This window comes from Apis dorsata, unplaced genomic scaffold, assembly GCF_000469605.1.
Source record: "Apis dorsata unplaced genomic scaffold, Apis dorsata 1.3 scaffold_307, whole genome shotgun sequence".
NCBI lineage: Eukaryota > Metazoa > Arthropoda > Insecta > Hymenoptera > Apidae > Apis > Apis dorsata.
The window spans coordinates 94,861-103,980 of NW_006263579.1; the positions used below are offsets into that span (position 1 = coordinate 94,861).

A 9,120-nucleotide genomic window follows, 5' to 3' on the forward strand; every position below is an offset into this window, starting at 1 on the left:
TTTATTTCCTATGTCGTAATTATATATATATATATGTATATAAAATTATATATATATATATAATATATATATAAATTCATTACATATACATTTCCAGCTAAAATATTTTTATGTTGTAATCAATTATATATATTATTATATGCATGCGACTAATTACACAAAAATAGTCGTCAAAACAAAATTTGAATTAGGTTATGAATAATTATGATGTTTGAAATACTAACGTAACAAAACATTTTTATCGATTGCATATGTATTAAATTACCAAATGTATCGCAAGAGAGCGCGTACATCAATCACAATTTAGTTAAGATTTTTATTTTCTTATAAATAATGAAATTCATTCAAATCATTTGAATATAATGTATACATAAAAATATTGTTAAATTAGACATTTTTAAAATTTGAGGTTTTCTTTAACATTTATATATGCAAAATATTTTATTGGTTAAAACAAATATGTATTTGTGATAATAGTTTTTTCTGAAAATAAATTAATTTATTTGTAAAAGTGATGTCACGCTCGAAACAGATAGATACTGATTAGAAAGATAAGTAAGATTAAAGGATTACAGATGCATTTTATTAATAATAAGGGGAACATAATTTAATAAAAAATATAATATATTTTTATCATTTATTTTAAAATTTACATGTGCAATTAATTATATAAATTTTGAAATTTTAGTTAAAATATTTTTATTGATATAATTTTTTAATTGAAACATTTAAGATTTTTTTTTGAAATTATTATTATATATATAATATGAATACAACTTGGGAAGATTTTTATGCTATCCATCCACCACCTCAAGATTTTGATCAGAGTGAAAAATTATTAAAAGCATTTGTACAACGACAATTGAAAAAGAATAATATGGTTGTATTAATAACAGTGAGTGTTCACAAAATGTTATATGTTAAGTCATTATTACTTAAAATTATATATAAAAATATATAAATATAATATAATATATATAAAAAAAATATATATAATTTTATAGAGTGGTGGGACAACAATACCTCTAGAATACAATACAGTAAGGTTTGTAGATAATTTTAGTGCAGGAACAAGAGGATCTGTATCTGCAGAATACTTTCTAGAAAATGGATATTGTGTAATTTTTGTGTATAGGTACTTTATATCAATAAATGTTTATGAACATATTTGTATATTTTAAGTTAATATCTATATATAATTTACCCATTTGTAGAGCTAATTCCTTGGAACCATTTTCAAGACATTTTAAAGGACAAAAAATTTTAGATATGATAGAAATCAATAAACAAAATGAAAAATGTATAGTTACAGGTATACATTTCTTTTATATTACAAAAAATCACTTATGAAAATCACTTATACATTTAAAATGATAATGATATGATTATTTTTAGTTTTACCACAATATACAGAAAATTTGATAAAAATATTTCATAAATACAAAGAAACTTTAAATCAAGATAAATTGTTACAAATCACTTTCACTACTCTTTCCGAATATCTTTGGCTTCTTCGATCTGCTTGTCAAGCATTAGCGCCTCTTAAAAATAAAGCAATTTTATATCTAGCAGCTGCAGTTTCAGATTTTTATATTCCATCTAATGAATTGGTATATATATATATATTTTTTTATATTAATTAAATTTTCTATAAGAATAAGTAAACATAAATATTAATATACACATATATAAATGATTTTTTTCAGGCAGTTCATAAAATTCCTTCTACTGGACCACCAACAATATCTCTTCAATTAGTACCAAAAATCTTAGCCCCTCTTGTAAGTTTATGGGTTCCAGAGGCTTTTGTGGTATCTTTCAAATTAGAAACTGAAGACAATCTTCTAATTCCAAAAGCAAGAGATGCATTAAATAAATATAAACACAATGTGAGTAATATTAATGAAATATTAGTATTATTTAATTATATAAAAGAAAATCTGAAACTTATTTTTTTTATACATTGAAACATTTTTCTGCAGTTAGTTATAGCCAATGTATTGCACACTCGAAAACAGAAAGTAATAATTGTTAGTCAAGAGGACATCTATATTATTTCTCTTACTAATGAACAATTAAATAAAGGTGAAGAAATTGAGCAATTGATTGTTAATAACCTCATTGAAAAACATCAAATTTTTATACAATCTACTGAACAATGTGAGTGTTGATGAACATTTGGTTTATGTATATTAAATTGATAAAATGCATTTTAATGTATTGAATAAATATTAAATACAATGTTGAATAAATATTAAACGATTGTATTTTGTATTTTTTTATCGTTAATTAATAATTTAGTATTATAAATTAATATGTTGTCATATTATGAAATTTTAAAAGATAAATTAGAAAATATTAACTCTATTATATTTTTTATATATTATTTACATCTTAAAATGAACATAAATTAAGTTTACATACATATTTAAGAATCTTTGTTGTTATATTTTTCATGATATTCTATTATTTTATATCAGTTTGGGTATTTAATTTTGGAATGTATATATAATATTTCTCTTAATTAACTGATGATTAAAACTAGATTGAAAATAAAAATATTAATTTTTGAGACTTGTTATATGCATATTGATTTTATCAATCAATTGCCTATCTGTTGTTTCACATTGTGCTAATAAAAAAGTTAATGCTATAACATCTTTTTGTTCTACTGCTGTTTGAACTGCCTCATTTATCATTCTGCAAAAATGTTTTTTATTTTATTATATTTTTTATGATTTCATAATAATTATATCATGTTAACAATTATATATTAAATTATTTGTTACTTACTTTAATTTAACCAAATATTTTACTTTCAATTCATTTTTTACTTTAGATAAATATTTTTTTGCTTCTCTGTCTTTATTATATTTTAAGCACTCATCAATAAAGGGCTAAAATAAATGAGAAAAAGAAACAACACATTTATATATCGATAATAATGAATGAAATATATTTAATATTGTGCGAACATACCTCATAACCAATAGGTGATTTTTTACTTTTAGAAAATTTTTCTAATTCATTCCATGCACCTTGTTCTGCCAAACACTGTATTCGTAGCCACCAATATCTAAAAAAAACTTTTTATACTATTCATATAGATAATGATATCAAAAGAAAATATTAAAATACGCAAAATTTAAAATATATGTAAAATACATCATACCTTCGATCTGATATTCGATATTCTGATTTCAATTTGTCGGCTAACTTTAATTCATTGCGCAATAATAATATTTTTACAGTATCATGAAGTGGTTTTCCTACAATTATTTCTTGTAATGTGTCTTCCATAGACCTTTGATAACGTAACAATTTTATTTGCTCTTCTGTCAAAGCGGCATTAGTATCGTTACGAGCTAATTTAAAATTTTCCTGTGCGGATTGTAATAATGCTTCTCTCGACATTACATTCTAAAGAATACTATGAAATAATAAAATAGTTACATATATCATTAATGATTGATCATATTAATTGTTGCAAACCTTTCGCTGATAACTCTCGGTAATAAACCATATTGCTTGAGAATGAAAATCATCGTATTGATTATAAATATCGCGAAGTGTTTCTCGATTATGATTCTGACAATATTTAATATATAAAGCCATTGCTAAAGGACAATGCATTATCGACATCTGGGGAAAATTAATGAAAAAAATATTAAGCATCTCTAAATCAATCAAAATTAATAAAATTATACCTGAAAATCACCAAGAGGCATATTTTCTCTGAGATGAAGTATTACAGTATAAACTAAATCGGTATTTCCACTTTCAACTGCTTTACGTAAAGCAGCTTTTTCTTCACCAAGCGTTAGTAAAAGTGGTACTTGTTGTTGTGCACGTGGTTCGTAATCTATTAGCTAAAAAGATACAAATAAACAAAGAACAATTTGAATTAATTATTTAACAATAACTAGACTAGTTTAGTCTACCTTAATTGCTAATTGTTTTCGACCACAGTCAGCTGCTCTTCTTGCAATTTCGCTATAAGAAACACCAGGTGCATAGCCTAATTTATCAGCTATTTCTTCTGCTATTTGTTCTTTATCTAACTGTGTTTGTTTTACCTATTATAAAAAAATAATAAATAAATAGATATTTATTATTATTATAAAATTTAAATATTATTATAAATATAGATATTATTACAAAATTTATATTCATGTAAATATCGTTTGAGTAAATGAAACATAGCAACAAATATTACTTTGTAGCAAGCCCAATGAGCTAATATTCGACTTTCTCCTTCGATTTCTGGTAATTGAAGATGCCGTGCAATTTGTATACTTAAATAATAATGTCGTCTAGCAACAAGTCTATCCAACAATACTTGGCTCGTGAGAACAGTGAATCTATCGCCATTAAGGTATTCTTTTATTATAGGAAATGATAAAATTGAAGAAAATATGAAATGATTGAATTGTTCAACAACTATTAAATATTATTCGTTAATAAAAGGATACTGTGTGTATGTTAGTGGAATTCCAATAGCAGGATGCCTCACAGCATTTAAAACTCTTAAAGTTCGACACATATTAACGTAATATTCAGGATCAATTGTTTTACTAAATCCTTTTCCAAATTTTGCAGCCTATAAAATTATTATTAATAATAATGAAAAGCGAAAAAATATAAATAAAACTCAATGAGTTTACCTTCATTAAAAGTTTTTGCGTTTCAAAATCAAATTCATGACTAGCTCCATCAATGCAAGCTTTTATTGCTGCATCTAATTTATCTTTAACTAAATCCATATAACCATCAGCTTTGTGACTTCTTCTTTGAAATTGTTTAGAAGCTTCTAATAAATAAGATGCAGGATCAGTTGAATTAATTTGAAATATCTTTTGTACAACATTCGGTACTTTTTGTATCATTTCATGAGAAGAACCAGATAATACGCGTACACCATCAATTTCTGTAATAAGATGAACTGGACCATCATATGTGTATGATATAGTTTCGGCTGTTCGTCCAATTACCATTACAGTACTATTCCAACTACATATTACAGCTTCTGTTCCACACCTAAAAGTTTATTTATGAAATAAATCAATTTATAATTAAAAAAAAAAAAATCAAATAATCAAAAAAAAATTATAACATAGGAAAATTATGCAAATATATTAACCATGCTATGTTTTCTAATGATTCTTTCATATTTGTATAATGTTCGCAATATTTTTCATTAAAATCTATAGAACCCATATACAAATGACCAGTGTCTGTATAAAGAGCAATATGACGATTGTTTCCAGATACAGCCATTGCAATTACACTATTTACTTTATTATATCTGGTAAAAAGATTGTCCTAAAAACATAAAAATCTTTTAAACATTATAGACATATTTTTTTTTGTATTTCAATATTGAAAGCATTTATATTATACAAATGGTATATGTGTTGCAGTTTGATAAGATTGATGTATCACAAATATTCCATCTCTATTTGATAAAATTACACGTGTTTCTCTGTCGCAGTGGACTAAATACCAACATTCAATTTGTCCATATCCTGAAAATAAAAAAAAATATGATAATAAAAATTTGATAATAAAAATCCTTAATTTAAAAATATTGAATAAAATTTATTTACTTACTAGGAATTTCTGATATTTGTCTAACTTTTGGTTCAGCTATATTATTTACTAAAAATATACGATTGGTAGATGTTAAAACTGCAATACCAGTTCCACTATAACTGACAAAAAATTTTGCTTCCACAACTTTAGTATCTTTTACTTCCTAATTAGAAATATCATGATTATAATATTTTTATAAATAATCCTTATAATCTTTAATCAAATAGAAAATATCATACATTTCCCATACTAAAAGCATGTAGATATGTACCAAACATATCATATATATGAATCATGCCATCATCTTCTACACATAATAATTCTTCTTGTTGAGACCAACCCAAAAGGACTAATTGAGCACCACTCCACTAACAAAAGTAATGAAAATAAAGAAAAATAAATATGAAAAAAAAATTTTAATATATAATATCAATTGAAAAATATAATTTTTGAAATTTTTACTTGCAATTTGGCTGTTAATTTTCCAGAAGAAGTGTACAAATATATCATAGGTTTATTTGCTCCTTGTACTTTAACTAATTTTTTAGGATTTCTAGTGACTGCAATAGAACCTCCATAAGGAGCAGCCACCAGCATGTTATTATTTGAAACTTCATGTTGAAAAGATAATGGATATAATTCAAATTTTCTAAAAAAAGGTTATTTTTTTATTTTTCTTATATATAAATTTATGTCAGAATATGATAACCTCACATTTTTATTACCTAAAATACACATCTCGACCCAAGGGAAAACAATCGGCAGTTAACATTAATAACATTTTTATCGAAATGAAAAATCAAATGTTATTTTAATCAAATATTACTTCATGGATATGATTTTATGAATATAAAGAATATTAACTATGTTTTAAATCTATTTAAAGTGTTATTGAATTGATTCGTATCAAACACAAATATATGATGGCGAAGATTCCACATGAAATATTGCAAAAGATACACATGAAAAATCATTTTATCACTTTTATATTTTTAACAATATAAATAATGTTACAATGATTCATATTATATATAAAATGATTTTTAAATCTCGCAATTAACAAAATAATAAATATAACCTTTCGATTGAAATTTATTCTAGTATCTATATCTAGTATATTAGAATTGATTGGCGCAATAAAGAATTTATAAAAAATGCGATTACAATAGTAAGGAATTATTGCTGAAATATATATATATACTATATTATTCAATATTGAATTGAAGATAAATTCATTATATTAAATCAAACAAAAATATATCTGAAGAAATAGAATAAATATAAAAAATATAAAATTGAATTACTGAATAATTTTGATAAAAATTAAGGATAAATAATCTTGTTTAAGAAAAATATTTGATTATAAATTCGAAAAAATAAAATGAAATAGAAAAGAATAAAAATTTAAATGAAATACTAGATGAACATAGTAGCAGTGAAAGGTTTTCTGATAAAACATTCTTACGTTCATTCAATTACGTTTCGCATTCTTTTCTTAAACTGCCTGTACTACATACATACATATGTATATATGATATACAAAGGCATGTTTCGTATACCGTTCATTCGATTCTTTACCGTTTCCCCTACCTGGGAGAATCTCGCTGTAAGCGAGGTAGTATCTCGAACGTAGGTAACCCCGTTAAGTCTCCATCTGCGAATCTACTGTACTGTCTTGTCTATTGAGAAAGACAATACAACGTGCTTATTAGTCTTCTGTGTTTTTTCCTTTTTGTGTTGATTGCAATTTTTGATTTTTGATGAGTTTAATATTGTATTTGTATTTTAATTTCTTGATAATTTATATTTTAATATTTTAATCGGTTCAATTCGGTACCTTCCACTTTGTTTCTTTTGAGACCAAGAAAATACGAGATAAGTTGAATCATGTGGAAATTTAAAGCACAAGAAATTGATAGAATAGAATAATTGATACAATAAATCAATGATTATCGATTTTTAAACGAACGCGAGTGAATTTCAAGAAAAAAAAACCCGGCTAATTAGACGGCCGTGGTTATATAGTTAAACGATGAAGCGGGATTATTAGTGATTCAGTTTACTTTAAACAACTTAACTGATCGCATTTGAATGGTGATGTTTTATTCAGATAAATATCAATACGGTGCAAAATAACGAATATGATAAAAACGTAAGTTGTCCTTTCGGCAAAGAAATAGCTCTACGATATGCTTTTTCCTAAAGATCTTATGATTTTGTTAATACACGATCACTAATAATAAAAGACAAATTTACGAAGATGAAATTAGTAAAGCGTTTACTCTATACGCGATATATAATGTGCTAAACAAAACCGAATGATTCTTCGAATGGAAAACGAGTAGAAATAAGCAGAAGTGAGTAGATGAGAGCAAGTGAAGAATTGTGTCGCGTATTAATCTAGTCGGACCACATAGTTGTGACGAAGAACCTGACGCATAAAATTCCTTCGAGGTCGCGCGCCTTCTCGACTCGTTTCATCTTTAAACCTGTTCTTCTTTGCGCGTAATCGCGCGCGATGTGGTCGACGTGGTAACTTTGATTCGTGCTACGTGTTCGAATTTCATTTTTTTAATGTATTCAAATCGAAATCAAATCTCGAGTGTTATCTATACACATTTCAAATCGAACTTGTTGCATCATTACCAGTATGCGACGATTTGACTAAAACGGAAAACGAAATCACCGTTATATGTAGATATACTATACTCTCGCCTCTGCAACCGCTTCGCTTTCTCATTCTTTCTCTTCTTGTTTTTTTTTTCTCGTTACTCGTTTTTTTTCTCATTTCGGTTTTTTCATCCGTTTTTCGTGCGAATAAATAAAAATAAACATGATTAGTAACATAATATGATTACAATATATCGTTTTCAGGTACTGTTTGGCGATAATTATTTATTCATTTTTTAACATTGTTCTGACGAGAGAAACGAAATGGATACCGTGCGTCGAGTTGAAACGGGATTTACATATCCCGTGCAAATGTTCCATCTCAACAGATTACAGCCGATCGATCGAAATGAATTGCGATCAAGTGGTGTTTACGCGGAGTACTACGGACAGTTTAAAAGGACAACCGATCGTTTCCATGAGTCAAAGGAACAGCGGATATCAAAATTTACCAGAAGATTTGCTCAATTCCGGTTTAAATTTAAAGAGGCTCGATCTATCTGATAATTCGATTTATAAATTGATGGGTCGATCGCTTCAAGCACAGACTCAATTAGAAGAATTAAGACTTGCCGATAACTTTTTGGGCGATAATCTGAATCCGATATTCTCGAGTAACGAGTTCCACGGTATGAAAGAACTGAGATTACTCGATTTGTCTAGAAATGGACTTCGAAGCTTAGAAGAAGGTATCTTTAAAGGATGCGAGAATCTGGAACAACTTTATTTAAATGGCAATAACTTGACGACAATACCGACAATGTCATTAAAAGGACCCAAGTCTCTCAGAGTACTTTCTCTTTCTGGAAACAATATTGGTGGGCAAAAAAAAAAAAAAAAAAAAAAAAAAAAAAAAAA

General features: G+C 26.1%; 3 protein-coding genes across 6 annotated transcripts in view; 2 read left to right on the forward strand and 1 right to left on the reverse strand.

Moving 5' to 3' along the window:
- The first annotated feature begins 166 nt into the window (after positions 1-166).
- LOC102681684 (phosphopantothenate--cysteine ligase) lies at positions 167-2,259 on the forward strand. The gene is made up of 6 exons (XM_006617406.2): positions 167-895; positions 1,005-1,135; positions 1,215-1,312; positions 1,396-1,610; positions 1,707-1,889; positions 1,983-2,259. Exons 1-6 carry the CDS (start codon positions 767-769, stop codon positions 2,169-2,171), a joined length of 945 nt encoding a protein of 314 aa, XP_006617469.1. The 5' UTR covers positions 167-766; the 3' UTR covers positions 2,172-2,259.
- A 91-nt stretch (positions 2,260-2,350) lies between these two features.
- LOC102670900 (vacuolar protein sorting-associated protein 16 homolog) lies at positions 2,351-6,558 on the reverse strand. 3 transcript variants are annotated; one of them, XM_031511325.1, is made up of 16 exons: positions 6,318-6,558; positions 6,055-6,241; positions 5,832-5,960; positions 5,611-5,755; positions 5,401-5,525; positions 5,141-5,322; positions 4,665-5,037; positions 4,473-4,600; positions 4,217-4,361; positions 3,942-4,076; positions 3,708-3,869; positions 3,493-3,642; positions 3,173-3,420; positions 2,980-3,076; positions 2,794-2,897; positions 2,351-2,700 (listed from the first exon to the last, which is right to left on the reverse strand). In XM_031511325.1, exons 1-16 carry the CDS (start codon positions 6,371-6,373, stop codon positions 2,562-2,564), a joined length of 2,505 nt encoding a protein of 834 aa, XP_031367185.1. In that variant the 5' UTR covers positions 6,374-6,558; the 3' UTR covers positions 2,351-2,561. The 3 variants fall into 3 exon arrangements, with proteins under 3 accessions (XP_031367185.1, XP_006617477.1, XP_031367186.1); XM_006617414.1 differs by lacking the exon at positions 6,318-6,558 and having other exon boundaries at positions 6,059-6,242; XM_031511326.1 differs by lacking the exons at positions 2,351-2,700; positions 2,794-2,897 and having other exon boundaries at positions 3,001-3,086.
- A 118-nt stretch (positions 6,559-6,676) lies between these two features.
- The window catches only part of LOC102671215 (protein artichoke), a 6,558-nt gene continuing 4,114 nt past the window's right edge, over positions 6,677-9,120 (forward strand). Inside the window, exons 1-2 of one of the 2 annotated variants that reach the window (XM_006617417.2) lie at positions 6,677-8,286; positions 8,467-9,080. In XM_006617417.2, coding sequence (XP_006617480.1) covers positions 8,285-8,286; positions 8,467-9,080 — 616 coding nt within the window. In that variant the 5' untranslated portion in view covers positions 6,677-8,284. The remainder of the gene's footprint in view (positions 8,287-8,466; positions 9,081-9,120) is intronic. The other variant, XM_006617416.2, reaches the window with a different exon arrangement.

What these genes read in the sequence shown, in the direction of transcription:
- LOC102681684 (XM_006617406.2), top strand. Translation starts at nt 767, where the DNA reads ATGAATACAACTTGGGAAGATTTTTATGCTATCCATCCACCACCTCAA. An exon ending in ATATGGTTGTATTAATAACA is followed by an intron (nt 896 to 1,004) that starts GTGAGTGTTCAC and finishes ATAATTTTATAG; the next exon opens with AGTGGTGGGACAACAATACC. An exon ending in TAAATAAATATAAACACAAT is followed by an intron (nt 1,890 to 1,982) that starts GTGAGTAATATT and finishes ATTTTTCTGCAG; the next exon opens with TTAGTTATAGCCAATGTATT.
- LOC102670900 (XM_031511325.1), bottom strand. Translation starts at nt 6,373, where the DNA reads ATGTTATTAATGTTAACTGCCGATTGTTTTCCCTTGGGTCGAGATGTG. An exon ending in ACAAATATCAGAAATTCCTA is followed by an intron (nt 5,526 to 5,610) that starts GTAAGTAAATAA and finishes TTTTATTTTCAG; the next exon opens with GATATGGACAAATTGAATGT. An exon ending in CTGCAACACATATACCATTT is followed by an intron (nt 5,323 to 5,400) that starts GTATAATATAAA and finishes TTATGTTTTTAG; the next exon opens with GACAATCTTTTTACCAGATA.